This window comes from Pseudorca crassidens, chromosome 6 (assembly GCF_039906515.1).
Source record: "Pseudorca crassidens isolate mPseCra1 chromosome 6, mPseCra1.hap1, whole genome shotgun sequence".
Taxonomy (NCBI): domain Eukaryota; kingdom Metazoa; phylum Chordata; class Mammalia; order Artiodactyla; family Delphinidae; genus Pseudorca; species Pseudorca crassidens.
Window position 1 is genome coordinate 69262091 of NC_090301.1, and position 27900 is coordinate 69289990.

The 27900-nt window shown below is 36.6% G+C and overlaps 1 protein-coding gene and 1 long non-coding RNA gene across 2 annotated transcripts in view; one reads left to right on the plus strand and one right to left on the minus strand.

The window, feature by feature from the left end:
• Positions 1-18626, plus strand: part of IFIH1 (interferon induced with helicase C domain 1) — a 56115-nt gene extending 37489 nt beyond the window's left edge. The window contains exons 6-16 of the mRNA XM_067741727.1: positions 2493-2703; positions 3763-3980; positions 5142-5258; positions 7665-7788; positions 8316-8588; positions 9869-10128; positions 12588-12737; positions 13552-13713; positions 16978-17168; positions 17638-17731; positions 18122-18626. Coding sequence (XP_067597828.1) covers positions 2493-2703; positions 3763-3980; positions 5142-5258; positions 7665-7788; positions 8316-8588; positions 9869-10128; positions 12588-12737; positions 13552-13713; positions 16978-17168; positions 17638-17731; positions 18122-18301 — 1980 coding nt within the window. The 3' untranslated portion in view covers positions 18302-18626. The remainder of the gene's footprint in view (positions 1-2492; positions 2704-3762; positions 3981-5141; positions 5259-7664; positions 7789-8315; positions 8589-9868; positions 10129-12587; positions 12738-13551; positions 13714-16977; positions 17169-17637; positions 17732-18121) is intronic.
• Positions 452-27900, minus strand: LOC137226596 (uncharacterized). The gene is made up of 4 exons (XR_010944418.1): positions 27600-27900; positions 3901-3960; positions 3184-3290; positions 452-838 (listed from the first exon to the last, which is right to left on the minus strand). It is a non-coding gene; the product is annotated as an uncharacterized lncRNA (long non-coding RNA).

Below are 27900 nucleotides of genomic sequence, written 5' to 3' on the forward strand. Positions count from 1 at the left end.
ACATTCACTCTTAGAAGCCCTCAACATTTCTACTAAATAATAATACAAAGATGTGTTCTTCCTACACGGTTCTCTCCAGCCAGGAGAATCAGCCAGCCCTTATTTTTCACATAAGTGGAGTTCATCTCAGGTTAAAAAAAAAAAAAAAAAAAGAATAATGCATACCTTGCAGAAAGATAACCACTGATCACATTATCAGGTAATTAAATTATGAGGAGTATATGCACATTCTTTGATGTTTGGCCTTGAAACTCTTCCTGCCAACTCTATTTGCCACACTGTACACTCCTGGGCTTCCATTGTACAAATTCTCCTAGGATATTACCTTCAAGATGGCCTGGTTATTCCTTTCCCCAGTATAGGAGCTATTCTGAATGACTAGTGATGTGTAGCCTTGAGGTGTCAACTCAGCCACCTTCAGCAGGCACTACAACATACAGAGAGTCAGCTCTTTCTTTCTCTACATGCAACAAAACCTTTATTAACACTTTGAACAGGTTCAGCTATTACCGAAGCTGGTAATTTCTAAGTGTAAATTGGGGTAGAACAAAGAGTAATGCCATCATTTGGGCATTGTGAATGAAAGACTGAAGAATTGACAGCCACCCCTCCAACAGAGGAGCAGGTGCAAGGGCAATGTTTTCTGGAAGTTGTAGTCAGATAGAGTGGGGCTATCTTCCATCTGCTTGCCTGTAGAGAGGAGCTCTGCTGGCCAGTGGGGATGCCTTCTTTATTCTGGATTTTAGCTTTCACTTATATCCTCCATGAAATCACTGGGTTCCTCCTCCAGGGTGATGGTCCTGCAGGTCAGGGTCTTCACGGAGATTTGCACTTTGACCTGTTAGCAAACGTGAAAATACTGTGAGTCAAAAATCAGGTGGAGTCACCTCAGTGCCAACGCACTCACTGGACAGCCTCTCTGAAAGAGTTTTCACTGATTTGGTGTTTTTGTTTTTGTTTTGTTTTTTAATTGAAGTATAATTGATGTACAGTGTTTCAGGTGTACAACACAGTGCTTCAATTTTTATATATATATATATTATATATACTCTTTTTCAGATTCTTTTCCACTATAGGTTATTACAAGATATTGAACATAGTTCCCTGTTCTATACAGTAGGTCCTTATTATTTATCTATTTTATATATAGTAGTGTGTATCTGTTAATCCCAAATTCCCAATTTATGCCTCCCCCGCCTTTCCCCTTTGGTAATCATAAGTTTGTTTCTTTTTCTTTTTGACTGCACCATGCAGCTTGTGGGATCTCAGTTCCCCGACCAGGGATTGAACCTCGGCCATGGCAGTGAAAGGCCGGAATCCTAACCACTAGGTCACTAGGGAACTCCCATAAGTTTGTTTTCTATGTCTGTGAGTCTATTTCTATTTTGTAAATAAGTTCATTTGTATCATTTTTAAAGATTCCTCATATAAGTGATATCATATAATAGTTGTCTTTCTCTGTCTGACTTACTTCACTTAGTAGGATAATCTCCAGGTCCATCCATGTTGCTGCAAGTGGCATTATTTAATTCTCTTTTATGGCTGAGTAATATTCCATTGTGTATATATACCGAATCTTTTTTATCCATTCCTCTGCTGATTGACATTTAGGTTGCTTCCATGTCTTGGCTATTGTAAATAATGCTGCTATGAACACTGGGGTGCATGTGTCTTTTCAAATTAGGGTTTTCATCTTTTCCAGATATACACCCAGGAGTGGGATTGCTGAATCATATGGTTACTGAATTTTTATTTTTTAAGGAACCTGCTATTTTGTTCTTTCTCAGCCACCAAAGCTAGTCCAGCAGTCCATCCTTTCACCGCCATCCTTTCCCTTAGGCAATGTCTTGCCTCTTCACCTTTGGTTTTCTGCTTCCTCCAATTCCTTAGGCAGGTTGCCTCTGGCCTGATTCCCAAAAAATAACTCTACAGAACAATTCATAAGGGTCCTATGAACTGTTATACAAAATTTAAAGTACTCTGCTTGGTGTTCATAGCCCTTTATAGCTTGACCCTCTTTTACAATCTCAAAATTTATTTCTTATTCAGCCTTAGTTTCAGTTTATCTCTTCACTGACCCATGGTTTACAAGATTAAAATTCCTCCTAAACCCCTCTTTTGAGGGGTCAGTTGCTTCTTCCATTTTGCTGTCACTTTCTATGTGTTTCCATGGGAGAATGATCACATTGTGTTGTGATAATTTGTTTTGTTTTGTTGATTCTTGGTCCATGTGCTCAGCTAGAATGAGTTCCTGACAGTTGTGAACCATAATTTAAACATCTTTGTGTCCCAGACACAATGTCTACACCTAATAGACATTCAATAAATACTTATTGACACGTGAATGAATGGAATGATGGATAGGTTGTTACACCTAATTAACTGATAACGCAAACACCTCTGTTAATGCTCGACACATAGTAGGCCTTTGAGCAGTACTCCTTTTGTTTGACAATGCTCTTTCTCTCTTTTTAACTTTGGCATTTTTAAAGGTACCATTAGTTGAACAGCTCTTCCGCAAAGAGTTCGAACCATTTTTGAAGAAATGGTATCATGTTACTAGATTAAGTGGTGATACCCAATTGAAAATAACAGTTCCAAAAGTTGTCAAGTCTCATGATGTTATTATCAGTACAGCTCAAATCCTTGAAAACTCCCTTTTAAACTCAGAAGAAGGCGAAGATGATGGTGTACAGTTGTCAGGTTGGTTGAAATGTTTATTTTTGTAAAAAGAATTAGTAATACTAAAGGTAGTAACAGAGGCTGTATTAGTTACATAATTTTTAAAATGTTGATTAATTTTGATTTATTATTTTTTGTCAATTTTTAATTGATGTATACTTGATTTACAATGTATTAATTTCTGCTGTACAGCAAAATGATTCATTTCTACATATAATACATTCATTTTTATATTCTTTTCCATGATCGTTTATCGTAGGTTATTGAATATAGTTCTCTGTGCTGTACAGTAGGATCTTGTTGTTTATCCATTCTAGGTATAAAAGCTTACATCTGCTAACCCTAACCTCCCACTTGATAATTTTGATTTAGATTATCTTCCATTGCTTAAGTTTTCATTCAAACCCTTCTTCCTTAGGGAAGCAAACAAAAAGTTGGGTAAGTTTTTAATTAGATCACTTTATTCTGCATAAGAATATAATTATTAAATCAAACACTTACTGGACTTTTCATTCACTCCGTATTTTTAATTACCGACAAGTTCTTTTTACATATTAGTGGATCCTGTAAGATATGCCTTCTTCTCCATAGAATAAATACAATCCTTTCTATTTTGTGGGGGATGGGAAGAAAAGGTAGGAGAGAGGTAAGGAAAGAAGTATATATAATCATAATAATTAAATGCAATGTTAAAACAAGGTAAAATTATTCCTTTTTAAATCATGTTTTTCATTTGATAGAATGAAAATAAAATTCACCAACTTAAAATTAAATATTTTTTAAAGAACAAAAATGTAATCCTGAGAGTTTTGAGGAATAAGCCAGGGTTTGAAGTCCATCCCGTAACACTTTTTAGATCTATAAATTTTCTAAAACTCATCTATTAAGTGGGGATAGTGTCTAACAGGGATAGTTTCATGATTAATATACACAAACATCTGTATATACAGGTGGCTAGGATAGTTACATTTCCCCTTAAAAGGTGAAAGGTGCTTGGCTGCTCAGTTTCCTAGCTTAAAGGTACTTTTACACTGTACCTTGCCAAGATGGACAAATGAACCATTTGAATTTTCTTTTAAGACTTTTCTCTCATGATTATTGATGAATGCCATCACACCAACAAAGAAGAAGTCTATAATAACATCATGAGGCGTTATTTGATCCAGAAGTTGAAAAACAACAGACTTGAGAAAGAAGACAAACCAGTGATTCCCTTACCTCAGATACTGGGACTGACAGCATCACCAGGTGTTGGAGGGGCCAGAAAGCAAGCCAAAGCTGAAGAACACATTTTAAAAGTAAGTAAATCATTAACTTTATGCATAACCAAGGAAACCAAAGTTAAAGGAAATGCCAGTGCTTCTTGGGTAAGATCAAGTCCAAGTGCCATGGCGCGCATGAAAGATGGTATTCCATGATCATCACTTAAGTGAAATCTATACACTTCAAAGTAAATACACTCAATCTTCTACAAAACAGTAAGTACCTTAATAAACAACTATGACACAGAACAATATCAAAAAAATTGTGGAAAGCAAACGTAATTAGTGAAAAATTGGGACAAATGAAATACCTTCTTTTAAATATCTACCCCTATTGTTAAACTTAATGATCTACTTGATATAGAAATATGCATAAACTATGAAAGTTTCTAATTTTTATACACATTCCCTGAGTTTCTAAATTGTATATTTTCTTCTGTGCCTTTTTTTGTTCTGTGTGATACTCGGATTCTGGGCAGTTCAAATTAAATAGGAAAATGGAGATATGAGAACCTTTAATTAAAGGTGTATTTCTTGTCAACTGCCCCCAAATGGTAACAACACATAAAGTACTATTGTTGATCTCAAGCATTGAATGAATTCAGAGTAACTCACAAAGTATGTTGGCACCAAGGCATTGCATTTGTATGTTAAGTCCCTTTAAGTTGAGGTCAGTAAAAATCGTAGAGTAGACAAGAGCACAATTATTGGTTCCAACATATAATTTATTACTAGTATTAAGGACTAACTCCAATCCACATCCAGGCACATGGGCTCTGGCTGCTCCTGTCTTTGCACTGCCCGCTTTTATATGTAGAAGAAAGTGGTAATATGATCCATGGATGTCAAGATGACCCTTAAAATGCCTCATGTAATATGGTTAGCTCATAACCATTCTCTTCCCATCTCTGCAATTTTCTGTACTCTCTCCTTGTCAATTTTTCCAGCTGGAAAACGGAATGTAAGGAATGAAAATAAATACTTTTTTTTTCTGGAATTTTTCACCAACTTGATTTAGAAGTTCTTTTTTTAATCTATCAGAATAAATGTTTTTGGTTAGTCAGATCCACAGTAAAGCAATACTAAAATGCTATGTTTAGCAAATCATGCTACTTACTTCTTACATGAGAAAGAATTCTACATTGAATCAATTGAAAGGGAAAAGTATTTGAATATTGAAAAATGTCTCTTTTTCAGATATGTGCCAATCTTGATGCATTTACCATTAAAACCGTGAAAGAAAATACGGATCAACTTAAAGACCAAATAAAGGAGCCATGTAAAAAGTTCGTAATCGCAGATGACACCAAAGAAGTATGTGCTTAAATTTTTATATTCATTTGATGGTTCACAACTGAACGATGCAAAGATTATTTATACTGACCCTGTGAAGAATGTTATTTTAAATTTTTAGCAAAAAAGTTACAGTGTTATTCCTTTTTTATTGATATTGGGCAACAAAGCACTGCTGTGAAGTCTCTCTTCAATTCTTCGTTCAGCTTTCTAGTTTATATGAAGAGTAGCTCAGTGGTTGGTTGACTGCATATGAGCCACGATGGGGTAGGGGTGGCGGAGGGGATGAGGAGGGTTGTAAGGCTAAACTAGAGAGATCACCATAGTTTCTTTTATTCTTTTTACTTTCTTGATGAATTCCAGAATTGATTTCCTGACATTGAAGAGAGGTAACAGATTACAGTTGGCAATGATAATGGGAATCCTACCTACCTGACACATTTACTTTCTTATGAAAATACTTACAGTAAAGCAGTGAAATATTTAATTTAATGGTATTTTTGTGATGAACACCTTCACTGATTATAAAAACCAACTGAGAGTCAGTTTGAACATTATAACCAGTACATTATGTCAGTACTTTCTTTTGTAAAATATAAAAAGCATCATAAATTTTAGCTGTGTGTACTTGATAATAAGTGTAATCTTTGCAAATCTACCTCATAAGGATGTTGAATTATGCATAACAGATAACATTGTGTTTGAAATGTAGGAACTGAACTAACGTTAGCAACCAATTGCCATAGGTCATTCTTTTTTGGAAATTCTGAAAAACAGCACTATCTATTCCAGCTGAAGTAGCACATTTGAATGTACTTTATTTTTCTTCACTTTTTGTTACTTATTCAGTTTTATGTGATAAGTTTAAATGCATGTTTCTAATCGTAATCATTAAAAAAAATCCACATCTGTGGTCATCCATTTACAATGCTTGGTGTCAGTTTATTTATCTCTTGTAAAAATAAAATACAGTGTGCGTGTGTGAAAAAAAAAAGTGATGTAAAAAAAAACTAATATAGCGTCATATGTCAATTATATCTCAATAAAAGAGCAAAGTAATAGTTATTAATCTGTTCTCCTATATAATTTATCTCTTGTATATTATTTTTTCATTTTGAGAATGTTATAAATGTTTGATTCTTGTATGTAGGACATACCTGAGTTTTAAATCTCATAGCATTTTACCTTTTAATTGGTATGTTTATCTCATTTATATGTATGTGATAATGAATATATTTGACCTTCAGTCTAAAAAAAAAATCCACAACATCCTCCGAGTATATTTTATTTTATTTATTTATTTTTTAATTAATTAATTAATTTATTTATTTTGGCTGTGCCAGCTCCCAGTGGCGGCACGCAGACTTCTTGTTTGCGGCATGCGGACTTCCTAGTTGCAGCATGCGGACTCTTAGTTGCGGCATGCATGAGGGATGCATGTGGGATCTAGTTCCCCGAACAGGGATCAGACCCGGGGCCCCTGCATTGGGAGTGCAGAGTCTTACCTACTGAACCACCAGGGAAGTCCCATCAGGGTATATTTTAAAAGAATTTGCCATCTTACCTTTTAACTTAATTAACTTTGGTTATACTTTTTATTGAAGCATAACACACGTACAGAAAAGTTCAAACTCGTAAGTGTACAGATTGCTGTATTTTCATAAGCTGAACACACCTGTATAACCAAAATCCAGATCAAGGGACTTCCCTGGTGGTCCAGTAGTTAAGACTCTGCCCTTCCAATACAGGGGGGCTCCGGTTCGATTCCTGGAGAACTAAGATCCCACATGCTGCGCAGTGCGGCCAAAAAAAGAAAAATCCAGATCAAGAGACAGAACACTGCCACAACCCTCAAAACTTCGCATTCTCCCCTCCAGTCACCCACCCGCCGTGGGATAACTACTATCCTGACTTCTAACACCAAAGATGGCTTTTGACTGCTTTTGCACTTTATATAAATGAAATCCTATAGTATGTACTCTTCTGTGTCTGGCTTTTTTCAAAACTCTACCTTTTAACTTTTTATTTTGGTAGAAATAATACTGAAATCAGTTCTTGAAAAAGGAATGCTTTCTAAATTAAATTACAAGCTTTCTAAATAATTGGTGCATTACTTTAATAGATATTTTTAAAATTACTATTAGCATTCAAAGTGTATATCATTCATTAATTTTATTTTTGTAAACTTTTAAATTGGAAATTCCAGCAGGGATACCTGGTATTGGTGTGGTGTGGCTCGAGGCTGGAAGTAGAAGAGAAGCTGATAAAAAAATCAGTGTACAAAGAGGTGATCAGAGTGACTTGTTATTTTGTCTAGACAAAGATTCTGAATCAAATTTGTTATAACATGGAGATTATTTTAACAAAGATAATGTTATTCATTCAGCAATATAAACATGTAAGAATAAGTGTATAATTTGTTTTTAGGATCCATTTAAAGATAAACTTCTAGAAATAATGACAAAGATTCAAAGTTTTTGCCAAATTAGTCCAATGTCAGATTTTGGAACTCAACCCTATGAACAATGGCTCATTCAAATGGAAAAACAAGGTAATTTGGGTTTTGACATAACACAATTTATCCCATGCTTATGCCATGATTCCAGATCACATATTCCCAAGCAAACCGAAAGTAAGTGTAATAGGCAATGGAATTTCTGTGTTCTGAGTAGGACAGGGATAAACACGTTCTAATTCCTTATCTAAGGAAAGAGGCACCAATTCATTTTCTCTTTATCTCCAGAGTCTTTCACTTATTGTATATTTAAAATATTAAGATAAATATTAGTATCTCTGTTTCCAAATGCAAACGCAAACAATATGTTTTTCATGCCATTCCTCTGAGTCAGCATGAGTCAAGTATGTTTTCTTGCTGATGCAGAATACAAGTAGCAAGTCTAGGAGTCAAAAAACTTGCCCCCTTTTAGTGCTCATGGCACGTTTTGAGCCTTAATTTGCTCATTTCAAAAACATGGTGAAGCCTATTTTCGAGTCAGTATCATAAACATATTCAAGTCCACAGCACAGTTGAGGGGGTGTTCTATCATTATTTCACTCCACATAACATATTTTTCATAGCTGCAAGAGAAGGAAATCGCAAAGATCGTGTTTGTGCAGAACATCTGAGGAAGTACAATGAGGCCCTACAAATTAATGATACAATCCGAATGATTGATGCATATAATCACCTTGAAACTTTCTACAATGATGAGAAAGAAAAGAAGTTTGCAGTCCTAGGAGATGACAGTGATGAGAGTGATGATGATGGTGATGATGATGGAGATGCAGGTGATGAAAAGAAACCTTTGAAGCTGGATGAGACAGATGGATTTCTCATGACTTTATTTTGGGGTAAGAATCAGTGTAACATTTTTGCATGGTCTTATGCATTTACCTCTTTAGCATGAACCCACTGCTTCTCAAGAGCTCTCCAAAAGTCCCTCTTAAAATAATCTTTCATTGTGAAAGAAGAAATTCTCTTCATATTGGGGCTATTTCTGATTGATGGGATTAAGTAACCATGAGCTGTATGATCATAATTAATCATTTGGTCATCTGGTTTTATTGTCAAGATGACTGCAATAAATTTATATTAAAGACTAGCCTAATTATTAGATATGGCACAAGACTAACTGTAGTTGAACATCTTAGTACTTCATTATATAAAATCTTCCAGTTATTCACATATTTTACTAATTTAAACTAATTATTTCTTGCAAATCAAAACTGTAATGAGGTATCACCTCACGCAGTCAGAATGGCCATCATTAAAAAGTCTACAAATAGTAAATGCTGGAGAGGGTGTGGAGAAAAGAGAGTCCTCCTACACTGCTGGTGGAAATGTAAATTGGTGCAGCCACTATGGAGAACAATATGGAAGCTCCTCAAAAATCTAAAAATAGAGTTACTATATGATCCAGCAATCCCACTCCTGGGCATATATCCAGAGAAAACTCTAATTCTGAAAGATGCAAACACTGCAATCATAGCAGCACTATTTATAATAGCCAAGACATGGAAGAAACCTAAAAGTCCATCAATAGATGAATGGATACAAAAGATGTGGTATAGATAGATAGATAGATAGATATAGATATATATAGATAATGGAATACTACTCAGCCATAAAAAAGAATGAAAAAAATGCCATTTGCAGCAACATGGATGGACCTAGAGATTATCATACTAAGTGAAGTAAGTCAGACAGAAAGACAAATAATTATATGATACCACTTATATGTGGAATCTCAAATATGCTACAAAGGAACTTATTTATAAAACAGAAACAGACTCACAGACATAGAAAACAAACTTATGGTTACCAAAGGGGAAAGGTAGTGGGAGAGGGATAAATTGGGAGTTTGGGATGAGCAGATACAAACTACTATTTATAAAATAGATGAGTGACAAGGTCCTACAGTGTATCACAGGGAACTATATTCAATATCTTGTAATATCATATTCAATATCTTGTAATAAACCATAATGGAAAAGAATCTGAAAAAGAATATATATAATACTTATGTATATATAACTGAATCACTTTACCGTACACCCGAAACTAACACAACATTGTAAATCAAGTATACTTCAATAAAAAAGAAAATAAATAAACTAATTATTTCTTAAAGAAAATAAGAAAATGTTGAAAAAGCTGGCTGTAAACCCAGAACATGAAAATGAAAAGCTGACCAAACTGAGAAACACCATAATGGAACAATATACAAGGGCCGAGGAATCAGCACGAGGAATAATTTTCACAAAAACACGACAAAGTGCATACGCCCTTTCCCAGTGGATTACTGAAAATGAAAAATTTGCAGAAGTAGGAGTCAAAGCCCACCATCTGATTGGAGCTGGACACAGCAGTGAGTTCAAGCCCATGACACAGGTGAAAACATCCTTTTGGATTTTTTTTCCTTATGCCGTTATTTCCCTTCCCAGTTTAGTTGTAGTCTTTTGTTCATCAATCTTCCCACCAACCCACCAATACTTTAATGGAATGAAACACTTGTTCTTGAAAGAAGATTGTTTAATAGCAATCAATCTGTGGTATTTGATAGGCTAACCGTTGTTCTAGGAATCATTTTTTCCACAGTCTTGGAGGAACTTTCTAGATTGAGTTTCCTTTGCAAAAAATGATTGACATTTAAACTTAGTAACAAAATGGGAAAACAATTGCAATATAATATCAAGTGGAAAAATCAAATTCCCACAAAAATGTGTGCATTATAATTAGAATTATGTAAAATATGTTTGCATAGAATGAGATCTTTAAGGGAATTTGGAAAAATTAAGACATTTGATGTGTTAGAGATTTGGGACTATGAGAGATTTTCTTTTCCTTTTTAAGATTTGTTTTGTTTTGTTTTCAATTCATTATACTACTTTTGTGCACAGTATTAAAAAAACACTTGGGAGAGAAAAAAAAGACAGTCATAGAGATTATAAGCATGGGTGAAACCAGGATAGCTTGTTAGAGTAAAATGTTCTGAAGTCATATTGGTCCTCAGTCTTGCTGGACAAGGGGACACTTCAGTTCTGTTATGCTCATCATCATTTGGTCCACTGGAGCAAATTAAATCTGTTTTAATGTTTGCTGAAAAATAGTCATTCTTGAAATTGTTTACCATAACTCTCAGTATACTCTCTACATGTACTCATGTTAAAGTTGCCTCTAAAGTTTATGCCAGAGAATGCACTGTTTTCTTTCAAAAAACAAACTCCTTGTTGGGTAAGGAGTTTACATCCTTTTTTATGATGAGAGCTGGTTTACTTAATATGTTTCCCTTTTTGCCCTAGCTTCCAGGAAACTCACAGGTAAAATTGAAGTTCATTTTCTCAGCCTATGTGTTAATCCTTGCAAGTAATATACCTATACGCTTTCATTTTTGGTCCTGTTTTTAAGTTTTTATTCTATTAGCTTTAGTGTTAAGACTTTAATTTTATGTGGCCTCAGCTCCTCTTTGAAAAGAGATGGGGTACAAATGGAAGGTATGCATTCAAAGCTAGTTTTTGCTCCTTATCCATTTCAGACTTGGTGGCTGCATGCCAAAATTTAGAACATGCCCCCTTCCTCACTCCCCACATCCTCACCTGTAAACTGAGCTGGACTCATTGGAAGAGGAGTTAAGCATCTATGTGATATGATTTGAGGGTCTGACACTGTGTCTGAAATTTTCCTTTTTAAAGTTACTCCTGTGAATGAAGGCAAAAACATCTGCTAAAATCCAAAAACATGTAAGTTTTTATCAGTGGATATGAGTGCAAGAAGAAGAAATTATCAGAGAAGACTGGAGAGCGATCTTTCTGCAGGATTCTCCAGCAGTTAGGAGTCAAATAAAGATACCTGACATGCTGCCTCTGAAAAGAAAGGGATGGGAATAGGAGAACATACGTTTGTCTGACAGGTGTATTTTTGTTTAATGTTTGGGGGCAAAAGATAGGGTGAATGTGCACCAAAGGCCACTGGACCAACAGCTTTGATAAGAATGGTTATGAAAATAAAACTCTACTGGCCACGTCGAGCTAGAATTATGCTCAATCATTCCTCCTATGCAAGGGCCAGAGTGCATATTTGATTTCTTTACCTACATTAACTTTCAAAATTCAGATTTTTCCACAAATATAGCTGTTTTAATTATGTTTTTAATAACATCTTTCATTTTTATTTATATCCTTTTGAACAGATAATATATTTACCTCTTTCAAAATTAATAAGGTACAATATTTACCTCTTTCAAAATTAATAAGGTACAGGATGTACCACTGTCCTCCAGTCTCCCAGCTCCCCTCACTGGAGGCAGCCAATGTTTTCAGTTTCTTCCAGGAATGTTTCTTTTTTTTTTTTTTTTGCTTGAATGTCTCTTAAAATGACCAAATGCAGTATACCGTGTGTATTTTCTCTGTGACTCAAAATCCAGCTATATCTTTAAAACTGTCACTGCATCTTATCCTCTGTTAAAGAGTCTGAAATTAATGTATCAATAGTAAAAAGCAAAGCCTATTTTAGTTTCTCATTGCTGTATCCTCTTCTCAACTGAAAGCATCTCCTTTCTTCCTCCCAAGTCACCCATCAATTTATTTCCTTGGCATAAATGATGGCCTTCCCACCTCCAGACTGGAGGATGGAAATATTTTTGTCATTGTATAGTAATCCCAGATTGGAAATCAAATGTTGTCTCACCATCACGTCTTTGTTCAATGCCAAAAACAGATGGCAGCAAATCCGTGTATGATTTAATTCTTTAATTTACACTGACCAGTTGCAATTTAATATTTCTTTTCCTAATTAGAAGATTTTAATGTGTTTAGTGTTACAACATTTAATTTACTAAAATGTTTCTTCAGAATGAACAAAAAGAAGTCATTAGTAAATTTCGCACGGGAAAAATAAATCTGCTTATCGCTACCACAGTGGCAGAAGAAGGTCTGGATATTAAAGAATGTAATATCGTTATCCGTTATGGTCTCGTCACTAACGAAATAGCCATGGTCCAGGTACATTCAAATACCTCAATTATGTTAATTTTTGATTTTGTGTTCTTGTTTTGTTTTCTTTTAGTAAAACAGCACACATAGTTTTAAAAATATATGTTTTCCTACGAAAATAGAAATCAACCAGATAACCAGACAGCCACCAAATTAAGAAATACTTGGATTTCAGGGGTCCATGTGTTATTCAGTGCCTCACTACTCAGAATGCATTTTTCATGAGGATGATATTAGAGTTGATAGTGAGGTTCCTGGGCAAGGCCATAACATTTTCTTTTACTGAAAATGTACCTAAATATTATCACTTTATACAGAAGACTATAGAAATGTATCACCATGTTGAGCATGTTTTCATGGAAATACGTGCTCAACGTTGAAGGTAGGATGCCAGGAATAGGGCAGCATTCTCCACAGGTCTGGTGGCAAGGTCAGAGATGCCCTTCTCCCCATTCATCCCTCCTGCGAGGTGGGGGGCAGTGGGACTTCCCCAGCCCAAACCACTGATGATGGTTCACAGGGTTTGAGAGGGGTGCCCCGGGGAACAGAAAGGCGGGACAGGACAGTCTTGTGTTATTGAGGCTTTTGAGGGCTGGTGTGGGGACTTAACCACCCTCATTCTAGAACATTTTTTCTGCATTAAGGTGCATTTTGAGTTTGAAATAGCCGACTAATAAAGAATGAAAAATAATTAACTTTACAGAGAATAGAGGGATCATTGGAGGACTGGGAGACTGAGCAGTGAATATCATTCCAGGACAAAAATGGGAGCATTCACAGCAAGGCATAGTCCTTCATTGACTTGATTTCTTTCTGTTCTCAGAGTCGTGGTCGAGCCAGAGCTGACGAGAGCACCTACGTCCTGGTTGCCCAAAGAGGCTCAGGAGTTATTGAACGTGAGACAGTTAATGATTTCCGAGAGAAAATGATGTATAAAGCTATAGACCGTGTTCAAAATATGAAACCAGAGGAGTATGCTCGTAAGGTATTGTTTTGGGCCAGCTCTGAATTTTGGTTTTCCCTTGAAAATGGCTGCCTGTGGTTACCATTGATATCTCTGTGGCTAAGTCTCCAGACAGAAACTGTGCTGAATTATAAATTCCAGTTTGATGAGCTGTGCTGAGTCCAGATTCACATACAAAGAATCAAGATCCATGGTGGGCAGAAATTGTCAGGGAGCCGTTCTATAAACTTTGATAATATAAATTTAGGTTGTCCCTAATCCAGAAAGACTAGTGCAACTCACTCGTTCAACCACACCTGGTCATTTTGGTCGGGTCTAATCGGTACAGGCACAATTTTTTCATTCCAGAAATATCTGTGAACTGCCTACTGTGTGTCAGGCAACATTGTAGAAACAGACCATAGCGGCAAGCAACGCAGATAGACCCCTGCTGCATGAAACTTATATTCGAGTACGTACATGGTGAGATTTGAGGAGGGGAAACAATAAACAGAAATAAGGCAACTTATACATCGAATGGAAAGAAGAGCTGGAGAATTAGAACAGGACAATGTGAAACAAGCTTCTAGATGAGCACTTTAGGTTTGGTGTTTGGGAAAGGCTTCTTAGAGGGAGAGACATTGAGGCTAGCCCTGAATGGTAAGAAAATACATCATATATCATCTAGCTGCATCTCAGTTTACTAACATGGAGTCATTTGAGTTGTGAGAGGAATGCAGTGAAGGAAGAATGTAGTTCTACAATATTTCAGGAAATCCCCCATACCACTGAATTAAAGACTGTAACTACTATAATAGCAAACAATCCATTTAGAAGAAAATTCACACCCTTGCATATGGGTGTGAATGTTAGTTTCTTAACATTGGAATTGGCTCTACCCTAAATAGAGTTTCACAAAAGGGATGCTTTCAAATTGGTGTGCATTGCTATAACCAACTCCAAGGTTTCCTGGCCAGGTTTCTACATGAATTTATATTTTAAAACCCCTTTAAATATAAGGCAAACCAAACATTTTGTGGCGTCAGATCAAACATTTGTGGCCATATAATACCCCTGGAAAGTTATTGTTTTACATTTAAAGTCCTAAATAAATCAGTCAAGTGGGATGTTTTCAAAGGTTGATATTTCAAGACCTGTTGTTCTGTATAAACTCTAGAACCATCTCTGGAGTTTATGAGTCACATTTTTCCAGATAATCTCTAGAAAGAGACCCAGTCCCTTTGGGGGCCCTGGAATGGGCTATATTTTTAGGTCTCCTTTGGCTAAGAGACCTACTCTCCTGAAACTACTCCAGGTAGACAACCCCAGAGAAGGGATGGCAATGGCGTGGGGTATATGCCACCACTACTCTGTACAAAGCCCCCAGCACCCATTGCCACCAGGTCAAAGCACTCCTTTCTTCTGATTTAAGAACTTCCTCAACACAACTTTCAGGCAACCACTAATCAATGGTGAGAGTTGACACATAAGGGGAGGTTTATTTTCCATGTCCTATACTGAGTTTATACATAACCAAAAGCTTCTTCAATCAAATCAGACTTCTGGGAGCAAGTTGAAGGTGTTAAACATGTTCCCTGGCCTTCACCCAACAACATTTGCCACATTTTTACATTTTATTTGGGCTTTGATCATAGCTGTGCCTCCCATATATTTGCTACGATTTATTTTCTCTTTTTGCCCCTCTAATTGTTTCATATTCTTTACTAGTTTAGAGCTACTCTTTTGGTTTCCGGTGTCCTGATTACATTTCCAAACACTGACCTCGGTTTTGCTGCCTTTTTTTCTGTCAAGCTCATAGTTGTTTCTTAATTGCCCACATGTATCTGTTCCTGTATGCCAAATCATCTTTGCACCAGCTCCCTGACCTGTAAATAGCTTGCAAGAACAACCTAATTAAACTTTTAAAGAACAGAATACTTCAATTCATTACATTGTTATAATTTACATGGGAAATTAGTCTTCATACTTGTCTGAATAAACTATGTCATAGCCTGCAGGCTCACTTGCAAGGTTTTGTTCTCTTTTCTGTGCTAAATGTGGCTGCCTCAAATCAAGGTCTAAAACACAGAGGCGAGAGCCAAAGAGATGGGCCATTCAGCTTTGCTCCTCAGCACTGGTAGTTTACTTTTACTGAAAACTTTCCTTCGATCTTAAGGAAAACAATGGCTTCCTCCACAACTTAATATAAATTTGTCATCTCTGAGAGGTTTAGTTTGGAGGTAAATTATTTGAGAACTAGGTTTTCTATTGTGAAATTGTATAGGTATGAGAAATGGCCAGTCCCTACCTCAGGTTTTATATCTCTCACAACCTATATTTTCTCTGTTATGAACTATTGATACGTTTCTCTACTAGCCACAGAATGGGGGATAGAAAAATTTAAGGACTTATTCTCTCATATAAAGAATGTGGGCAGTGGGCAATCTAGACCCATACAATCGCTCCATGATGTCATGAGGAAGCCAAAACTCCTCTCTCTCTCTTCTCTGCCCTTTTATTATTTGGCTTCCATTCTCAAGGTCAAAGCTTTTAGAATTTCAGCTGCTGCATGTTCACTCTAAGAAGGAAGGAAGAGCAAGATGGAAAAGGCAACAGTGCCCATGCCAACTATCTGATACTTAAGGAACTTTCCTGGAAATTTCACTCAACATCTTCTTATGTCTCAAAGGCCACTGGCTTGGAAATGTCCTCATTTAGCTGGCATATTTCCACTCAGAATAAAATTATAGTTCTGTTCCTATGAAGAATGGCTGCTGAGTGGGAAACTAGTATTTTCTGTCACAAATGTATGGAGGAGATAAAGATAGCTAAGAGTCTGGAAATTACAACATATGAAGAAAAATGAAAGAAACCGGGGGCTTATCATGGATAAGAAACGACTAAGGGTGATGAAGTAACAGTGTTTAGTTCTTTAAAGAGACTCCATGTGGAAGAAAAATTAGACTTATTTTATGAGACAGAATTAAAACTAACGGAGGTGGGGCTTAGAGAGATATTTTTTTTTTTTTAATATTGCCAAAGACTTTCTCACAACAGAACTTTTCTAAAATGGAATGGGCTGTGTTCTGAACACCTGAGGATTCCATATTTCTGTGATTACAGGAGAAGATTCTATACTAAGTTCTTTGGGGGCCATCACCTCATTACTTCTATTTCTAGACCAAGTATAGAATTTCATGAGTCAAGTGTACATTTTCATAACTGTCTAAGATCTCTGAATTCCAGGAGACTTACTTCAGTGAAACGATGAAAAAGACCACATTGAATATTCTTTTCTTGATGCAGATTTTGGAATTACAGATGCAAAGTATATTGGAAAAGAAAATGAAAATCAAGAGAAGTATTGCAAAGCAATTCAAGGACAACCCATCATTAATAAGTTTTCTCTGTAAAAACTGTAGTGTGCTAGCCTGCTCTGGAGAAGATATCCACGTAATTGAAAAGATGCACCATGTCAATATGACACCAGAGTTCAAGTAAGTCCAGGAAGACTTAATTTTAAATTTCTTTATAAGGGATGAAGCAGGTTGTACTGTAAATGTTCTTCCAAAATAGTACAAATGAGATTCATTATTTTTCAGAACTTTCCTTTCTCAGCCCCCAAATTATAAACCCTATTTCGTGTACAGTTTTCAAATATATGCACTGGGGCAGGAAAGGAGAAGTGAAAGCCACTTTCATCCAAGGCACATCAGTTTATGAATGCTCATATTTGTTCTCAACTTCTTGAACAACTTAAGTCTAGTTAAAGTAATCAGCAGACTTGAAAGAAGCTACAAAAGGCCACATACCCCTTGAGAGGTGCCTGCTGATCTGGAAGAAGGGATGAGGTGCTGGCTGGTGCACGCATGTGGACAAGTGGCAAGCCCAGCAATGCGTACCATGTGCTGCATACTGGTCCTGTGTGAATTCTCAGGGGTGATTCTGATTCCTTGATAATTTTAGGAAACTGTACATTGTGAGAGGAAACAAAGCACTGCAAACAAAGTTTGCTGACTATCAAACAAATGGAGAGATAATCTGCAAAGAATGTGGCCAAGTAAGTAAATTGCTGTGGGCTTAATTTTACTTTGGCCGAAAGGAATTCTTAACTGAATGTGCTTTTCTTAAAAAAAAATTATATATTTATCTTTGGCTGCATTGGGTCTTCGTTGCTGTGCACGGGGGAGGGCTACTCTTCGTTGCAGTGTGCGGGCTTCTCATTGCGGTGGCTTCTCTTGTTGCGGAGCACAGGCTCTAGGTGCGCGGGCTTCAGTAGTTGTGGCTCGCGGGCTCAGTAGTTGGCTCACAGGGCATGTGGGATCTTCTGAGACCAGGGATCGAACCTGTGTGTCCTGCATTGGTAGGTGGATTCTTAACCACTGTGCCACCAGGGGAGTCCATGAATGTGCATTTAATTTTTCCTCTTGTTCTCTCTTTTGTTTTCCAGGCTTGGGGAACGATGATGGTGCACAAAGGCCTAGATTTGCCTTGTCTCAAAATAAAGAATTTTGTAGTCGTTTTCAAAAATAATTTACCTAAGAAACAATACAAAAAGTGGGTAGAATTACCAATAACATTTCCCGATCTTAACTATTCAGAATATTGTTTGTTTAGTGATGAAGATTGACATTTGATTCAAGATTCTTTTAAAATATTATCAACTTAACATTTAACATGATTTTGATGATTGTTTTCATTATACTACAGAACTGATGTGAGAATTAATAAAAATCATTGCTTTACTCTGTGTTGAGCTGTATGCAAGAAGACAATATCTTATACTTTCAATTTCTACCTTGTTAGTGGGCAGAGGTAAAGAAAAGCTACCAGTAAAACTCATTAGTGTGGAGCATTATAGTACAGTGGAAAGAATGCTCGGGTATAAATGTGGATCTGAGGTACTAATCTCAGTCCTGTCACTAATTTTAAGAATAAAATTAAGCAAATCCGTTCATCTTTCTGAATTAGTCTCCTTGTTGGTGAAATGGTTATGGTATTATCTGCCTTTGCTTTTATTAGCTTTCTATTGCTTCATAACAAATTACCACAAATTTAGTGGCTTAAAACAACACCCATTTATTATTGCATATGTTCTGTAGGCCAGAGGTCAAGGCGGGGTCCTCTGCTCAGTGTCTCAGAAGGCCGAAATCAGGACGTCAGCCAGATGATGTTCTCATCCAGATACACTGGGGGAAGAATCACTTCCAAGCTCTTTCAGTTTGCTGGCTGTCACCTCCTTGCAGCTGAAGACTAGGATTCCTGTTTTCTTGCTAGCTGTCTACTGGGGATCATTCTAAGCTCCACGGGCACCCTCACCACGTGGCCTGCTCACGGGGCCTCTCACAGCTCTTTGCTTCTTCACGGCCAGCAGGAGACTCTCTCAACTCCGCTAAGGCAGTCTTAACTGTAATCCCATCATACTCACAGGTCCCGCCCACACTCAAGGTCGGGGGAATTTTCAGGGAATATACACTGCAGGCGGAGATCTTGGAGGCCTTCTTAGAATTCTGCTTCCCAGTTTTTGTGATTAAGTCATATGTGTGTATATATGAAAGCACTTTGAAAAATATGAAGCACCATGAAAGGCAAGGTATTATTGAGAAGCAGCCATCAGGCAGGTCAAGGCTTACTTCCACAGCTTTCCCTCCATGAACATAACACTGTGCTCAAAAATTACCTAACAAGAATGGAGGCTAAATCCTAGACTAGTTATGAATACACAGAAGATTTCCTGTGTCAGTGGAGATGTCCAGGGTTCATACAGGGTTGAGCAGGCAGCAGATGCTGGATCATTGGAGAATAAATAGAAAATGCCTACCTCTACCACTCCCTAGTCCTAAGCAGAAGAGTAACCTCTCTGTGTCTGGGACGTTGTCAGCATTCCTGAACTAAGTGTGATCATTTGGAGATAGACACAGGGCCCAGTACAACAGAACATTCTCCCAGCAAATAAACAGCCTCTTTTGTCATGGAAGAACCACATGATAAAGACAGAACCACAGCTGACCATTTTAACCCACACTTACCCCGTCTCACAGATGGTCTGCTCCAGAGAAAGTTACCTCCTATGACTAAGGAGAAACAAAATGTTGGAGGGAGTGAAAAGTAAATTCTTCTGTGGTTTTTGGATTAATTAAATTCAATCTAACAGTAGATTTGAATCTTTTGATTAAGACCTAAGCAAAGATGAATATTAACCAGTCGGAGCTCTTCAGAATGCAACAGGACAGAAGATGATTGTGGTTTCCTTAAAATACTTTTTAAAAATCCAGCTGACTCCATTTAAAGTATTGCTGTCTTCTAGAACATTCTGTCAAGAGGACAGATGATTGTGGTTTTCTTAAAATACTTTTTAAAACTCCAGCTGACTCCATTTAAAGTATTGCTGTCTTCTAGAACATTTTGGAAATTATGCAAGAAACCAAATGCATAAAATAGCTAAATATACTACCGTAACATATGTAGACTGTTTTTAAGGTGTCAGCAAATATCAGGGTTTTTTCATCTATGTTTTCTAGTAATTTTTTTCAATAAAGAGGTATTATTTCTACTGAAAAGGTTTGAAATACATGTTTCAAGTAGCATAAAACTTAATATGCAATTGTACTTGAGAACTCAAACTACGATGCATTCAAAAACAATTGTAATCATTCTAACGTTTCGATTGTTAATGAACAGTTTAATACTCATGACATTTTAAGGTCATTTAACAGAATATGCTCATGACAGGTAGACACCCTGTTAGATGCCTGAGTTTCAGTACCCACAAAACCTTCTATTAGTTGGGTGACTGAGCAACCTCACTTCACAGGGCTTGTGTTTGCTTTCCTGGAAAATCAGAGATTGTATTAAATGGTATCAACGTTTCCTTACAACGCTAGCATTCTCATAGTTCATGCTTCTGGCTCCCTGGCTCCTTTCATATGGAGACCCTGTTTAGTGATTTGTGGTAATATCAGCTGTGGGCTAAATATCTACTGAATACATTACACATTTGAAGGTAGCTCCTATTTGCTGAAGGGCATTGCAGGGGTCTCACAGAACAGGTACACTGGCTGGAGTCATGCGCCTTAAGGCAGGTTTGAAAGGCCCAAAGGGGTCAGGAAATTTTACAACAACAAGCATTTCCAAGCCAATAGATCATTGGCCAACCTTGGGCATAAGAAATGTAAAGGCTTACTACCAAAAATCTGAAATCATTTCAGACCATATGAAATTAAGATACAGTAACTTATAGTTTATACCGATATTTTGAATATAAGGCATTGAGGCAACACAAAAATGGGTAAGAAATGGTTTTCCACAGGATGATCAGTGCAAGTCACAAGCAATTGTTGAAAGTGAAAAACGCTATAAGAGAGGTGAATATTTTCCTCCCTGCAATTTAATAGTCCCTATATCAGAGCAGAAAAGGAAGGCTTAGGGAAAGGAAGGCTTCTGGCATTGTTTTCAATTGGTTGAACCCAAAGCCAAAGAGGATTGATTTGGTGTTTCTTGTTGTCGTTGCTTTTAAGCTGTGAGAGACTTGAACACTTTTAGGTGCTAATGGGAAAGAACTACAGGAAGTGAGAAAATTAGCAATGTTCAGCCCCAAAGTAAATTGCTTATTGGGTGTTACTGATATTTCCTACCAAATATTCTTGCTACAGAATTTTCTGGTCACCCTGATCCTTTCTCACCCTGATGCCTTTCCACAGAGGTATAAGTCCTTCTTTGCCACCTCTTCAGCAGACATCCTTTGTTTTTCAAAGACAAAATCCACGTGTCACTTCCCAGCATCTAGCATAGTTCATGTTTTCAGAACTAGAACGGAGAGCACATCCCTGGAAAGTAATGTTCACGCACCCTGAGCATAACAAAGTGCTCATTTCCAAAATCTGGTAAACAACTACATGAATCATAGCAATAAAGAAAAAACAAGAAAATTATTTTATTTTCTTCTAAGAGTTATGAAGTTAATTTGAAGTGAATGCTTGTCTTTTTTCAGTTTGTGAATCTCTCCTTAATTAGTCGTACTAGATATACAATTTTATGTCTTTGTTTTTATGGGGAGAGCATGAAGTGAGACAAACTTGGGTTTGGATCCCCACCAGCTTTGTGACTTGAGTTATTTAATCTCTCTGAGACTATAGGAAGTTAATAACAGCCTGAGGAACTGTCATGAGACTTTGGATACTGCATGAAACACACCCAGTAGTTGTCAAATGCATTTGGTTTCTTGCGTAATTTCCCAATATAATATATGTATAGAATATATTAGTAAGAGTTTCCAGAAAAGCAGAAGCAGTATTAGAAGCACAGCTGTGGGTATAGCTTAATAATAAATTTTAGACCTATGTAAATTTTAGACCTATGTTTGATTATGAGTATTATAAACACTCAATGTTTAGCCTAGAGGGCTTATCTCAAGAAGTAAGTAGTAGCTGTGGTGAAACATGATTGCTATGAATATGCTATGCAGTGTAGCTAGAGGAAGGATTTAATGTTCAGATCTTCTATAGGTGTAATACAAAGATAGGTATCAATATAAATAGAAAGATCAACACTTTTTTATTAAGTGGCTGTAGGACTTAAATAGGTCTGTCATGTAGATACAATTTTAATTAGAGTCTGTCTTCATCTTCAAGAAGAATATAATAATGGAAGCAACCTAAGTGTCCATCAACAGAGGAATGGATAAAGAAGATGTGGTGTATATATATACTATGGAATACTACTCAGCTATAAAAAAGAATGAAATTTTGCCATTTGCAGCAATATGGATGGACTTGGAGGGCATTATGCTAAATGAAATAAGTCAGACAGAGAATGACAAATACACTATGATATCACTTATATGTGGAATACAAAAAATACAACAAACTAGTGCATATAACAAAAAAGAAGCAGACTTACAGCTATAGAGAACAAACTACTGGTTACCAGCAGCAGATGGGGGTGGAATATAGGGGTGGGGGAGTGGGAGGTACAAACTATTGGGTGTAAGAGAGGCTTAAGGATATATTGTACAACACGGGGAATATAGCCAATATTTTGTAATAACTGTAAATAGAAAGTAACCTTTAAAATTGTATACAAATTTAAAAAATAATAATATAATAATGTTATACTGAGCAGGCCAGCAATTGCATGATAAGAGAGAGAGAGAGAGAGACAGATTCCACTGTAGCATATAAACAGTAATTTATGTCCAGCACAAATGGTGGTGGTTTTTTATTTGTTTCTAAATCTCTAAACTTTTTTTTTCAGATCATAGGTTATAAAATATGAAATATATATGGAAAGCAAAGCATTGCAGATATTCTTTAAAATTTTTAGATATTTTCTACACAGAGTATTACCAAGTCCCTCTTTACAGGAAATTAATCATCTCATAAGCATCTCATTTGAGGATGACATTAGATAGTGCTGAGCCCTATTAGTTTATAAGTTAAAATCCAAATTAAAGGCCACATTCTAGGTGAGAAGAGGAACAGACTGTTTATAGGAAGTAATATTTAACCATGCAGTTGTTAGAATACATTTGAACCACTATTTAAGTTGAATATATTTGATGAAATATATTAATTTTTACATACTAATTTAAAAACTGGACATTATTTTGACATTTATGAAAGAAATTTAAATGTTTAATTCAGTTATATATATATATAAAATAATAATGAACCAAAGATGAGCATTTTTTCAGCTTAAATATTTCCTTCAAACTCTGCCTTCTGCTTGTTTTAATGAGTGCTTGTATTTTATTGTACACACATAGGATGAATGGATTGTTGGATTGTTAGTTCTTTCATTCTGAATCTCTTAACAGGCATGGAAATGATCTTAATTCACTAAGATGTAAGGATTTTTATCACGCTAAAATGACCAGAACAAATGATGAGAGTTTTGTAGATAACATAACATTTAATTTAAAAACATCATTTTATCTACCTAAGTAATTATAAAATAGTATTAAAAAGATTCAACTCCTCTGTAACGGTTTGAAAAAGGACTAGACTGATGAAAGAAGATGTCAACTTTTGATGTAACAGTCATGGGGAGAGGTCAGGACTTCTCTGAATGAAGCTAGACACAGCAGGGAAATTGTAAGATGCCTGTGCTCTGATCATATCCATCCTGTTCAAAAGATGACTTGAGACACAATCCTATTTTTCCAACATTCTGCAAGACAAAGGCCTTAGCAACTGGCCCAGCAGAGTCATCTTCTGGCCCAGGTAAGGTCATTACCTCATAAACAGTGTGAAGAAAAGAATGCCTAGACAATCATAGTTTGCTCTGGAACCAAGGTGGTGGATGGAGGGATGGATAGTTGATGCCATGTACATCTTTAATCACAATATCCAATGATTAGGATACTTAAAAAATGTTCTTTAGAAAGCTTTGAAATGAGTGCTCAATTTGACTGCACTATGTGTTTGGGCTAAGGAAAACTGACCTATACCAAGTGAGCTTGGTAGATATTCTTCAACAGAGAGTGAATTTGGGGAGGTGAAGAAATGGATGTAATAAGCATACATGATCTTTAAATGGGAATTGTAAAAAAATAAATCAAAAGAAGGAAAGAGATGGGGGAAAAATTTTGAAAGGGAATCCAAAGTTTCAAGCCTGTGTACAGGCCAAGGAGTTAGAGTCAAGAAACAAGGAGAGAGTCAAGATTCAAGAGGGAGAGATGAGGACATAATTGTTGAAACAAAATGTGGGGGAGAAGAAAGAGGATGAAACCAAGAGCACAGGAAAGACTAAGTTTGGTGGAAGGATAGTTGCTGCTGCTTCTAAAGCAGGAGAAACATAAATATGAATAAAAGATACAGCTTAAAGGTACAGAAGTAGGAGGCTGATGGAATTATTCTACTGGCATCAATCACTAGGCTATCTGCTGAGTTGGGTTTGGGATTTGAGGATGGACATTGGGGACATAAAGAAAGTAGTAAAGATTTTTAAACATGCTTTGATGAAGGCAAACTGACTAATTAGAAACAGAGAAAAAGATTGCCACACAGTATCAGGACTAACCTAACTGGAAATAATAAATGTAGAAATAATACTTTAATAAATATTTATGTGCAGGATATTAGACTAAGTTCTGTTATGTTTATTCTTGGTGTGTAAAAGGAAAAAAATCTGAATGTTTAAAAATCTGATGGACTCACAAGGCTTTAAAATGTTATGGTCAGTGTAACCCAAATATAGCTGGCTCTGTTTATAGCTTCTCTCAGCATGAAGTTGTATTACAAGAAACCTAACATCAACAGCCAGACTAATTAAAAATTAATTTAAATATTTTTTCTGGCATGCAAAAAAAAATCCAAATGGAAATTGCATATTATAAAAATATCTTCAAATCTTTTAAACTCTGTTTCCCAAAGAAACACATTATACATGAGAACATTATACATTATACATGAGAACAAAAACATTATGCATGAGAACTACTTCACCACCTCTTTTTCTCTTTTCAAAACTCCTCAAAATTACCTCCCTATATCATCCTGTATTACTTTTTTATCTTCCCTACTCCTTCTCCCAGTCTCTTCCTTTTAATGTAAATTAGTATTGTTTTACTGTGTTCATTTCTTTTTCTCCCTTCATTATCCTAGGCTTGATGGATGCCTGAACCACAAAGGGTTTTTCCACCTTGGAAGTGTGCACTGGGAGGTGGGGTATTTTTGTGAATATCCATACTAACATTTTTAGTCCCTGGAATATCAGAAAATAACAGTGACAATTATCAATTTATTGCTTTTGATCTCCAAATTCATCCTTTTTATCTGCTCCCTAAAGATGCATCTGGGCCCTTTAAACATTTTTGCTTTGCCTGTGGGCATGACATTAAAGTTTGCCTGTAGAGGGTGCTGGAGAGGCAGTGCAGAAAGAAACGGTTTTGTTTCCTGGTTCAGGCTTCGGCAGCGGCAGCCTGAGTGGCTTCTCTAGCATCCAGCTCCTGCAGTACACATGGCTTTCTCCAGCACCAGGGTCTTGAATGGCAGCCCACAGCACTCAGTGACCAGCAACCGCATATTCCCAGGCAGTTTTGTGTAGAGCACCTCCAGTAAGACACCTCCCCTTGAACAGCTTTCCCTGGTCCCTAGAGAGCACATTTCTAGCATGCTCCAAAAGGTAGACAGACTTCCGGCAAGTTCTGGTGGCACCATGGCAACTTCCTTGCTTCCAGTAACCTGCAGTTGCCCTATCCAATAAGGTCTGAATCGGCCTTGGGTGCCCTATCTCAGCCACAAGGGAAGTGGCTGCTTCCTATGTCTGCTATTTCGATATTCTTTAGGGTTCTTTTTACTTCTTCTTAGCTAATGCTCTGTTACTCCAATCCCATCGTAGTTAATAATTATTTATATTAAAATTTACTTGTTCAAATTACTCTGTGGTTTCTCCAACTAGATTGAACTCAGACTCATACAGTAATATCTAAAGGAATATGAGAATTAGTCATAAGAAGTTATAATTTTCAAATATCCAACTATGTTCTCTTGTGTATAAGCATTGAATTTCACATAGGAAATGATTCAAATGCATCTGACCAATTCTCTAACCAAAAAATTTAGAAAAAGGACAGAATGTATTTTATCACTAAATAATTTCATTTTCTGAATCCAAAAAATCAGGTTTATAATACCAGTAACTGAACCCCAAATTCCTATCTTACATGAAAGACCATGAAATGAGTTGTTGAGAGGATGAAACAAGAAAATGTGTGTATGATATATACATATTTTTAAATAACTAAAACTCGCAGAATAACTCTGAGAGAGAGAAATACCTTGGTTTTAGAATGCCCCCACTAATGTGTGTGCTTATTTTTGAAGATGAGACCTTTTTACGGCATTGGTAATGAGTCAAAGAAATAGCTTAAATGTTTTGCATAAAACAGAATTATTTAGAAGGGGCTAAAGAGGAAGGGAGAAAATGTCGAAGAGAGAGGGAATCCCAGAAGCAAGGCAGGAGGCTGCAGCCCAAGTAGAAATTACCGGTGGAAATTCTACCATCGTTGTCCCAAAACACAAGTAAATCTGCTTCTTACTTGAGTCGGTGTTATTTGGCATCAGGCACTGGGGCAGTCTGGCAGGGAAATACGGAAACAATGAAGGGAAAGCACACATACAAGGAAAAGTGGATACAGAGAAATTGCAGATAACAAATGTTGGACACATTTTACAGTGACTGACACAAAGAAGGCATTCAATAAATATTAATTTCCTTTCCTGAATTGAAGTATAAGGAGTAATCTCTGACCTTGGGGAGTTAAATAGGTTGAGAGTTCAAAGATTATAGGCACAAAATTATCAGGAAAAATATGAGTGTACAATAATTTTGTGGTATAGGTATTGTAGAGTTCTGAAAAGCCAGGGATTGAGAAAAGCTTCTGAATTAGAGTAAATAAGGAATTTGAATAATACCTTGTGTATAATAGATGTGCATAGTTCTTTAAAATAATCTTAAAAGGGAAAGAGTAGGAAATACATTACAAACGGAGGTAATGAGGAAGAAGGAAGAAGAGAAATGAATGTGCTTTGCACATCTATTGGAATGCCAGACCGAGCTTGGGTTTGACTGGGTGACCAATACAAATGAAGTCATTCTAGTTTTTTGCGCAGTGGAGTGACGCGTTTTAGAAAAGATGGTCTACAAGGAGTTAACAAGCTAAATCATACTGAAGAGAGAAAACTTGGAAGGAAAAAGATTAAGGAAGGAGCTGGTTGCAGTCATTCGGGCTGAGGTGATGAAAATCTGGACTCGGTCTTTGGCAGTGAGAGCGAGAGAAATGAGTGGTTCTGGATGATGTTGAAATAAAATCACGAGCTGGGGAAAACACGGCTGGCATAGAATTGATGGCAATCAACAAAATCAGTACAAAAGGACTGCTGCACAGTTGGTGATAGAAACAAATACAAGTCACTTCTTTACATTACCTTATTTTTGCTCTCAGTGTGACTCAGTTCTGTTTGGTCGTCATCTAGTGCCGCATGTGGTCATGTTCCTGGCATATGGAGTAATTGTTTCACTACGTCCAAGAGCTTGCTCACTGGGCTCCAGCTGTTCCCTGGTCCACCCAAACTGATCACTGAGCTGTGGCAGATACAATTCCTTTGTCCTGAGGAAAAGGTTTGAAATGAGTCAGAATCTGTTGATTTGTGAATAAAGCAAAACCTTTTACTTGCCAGAGGCTCTGGTTCCCAAAGAGGATGGCACAATGAATCTTGCTTACTTCCT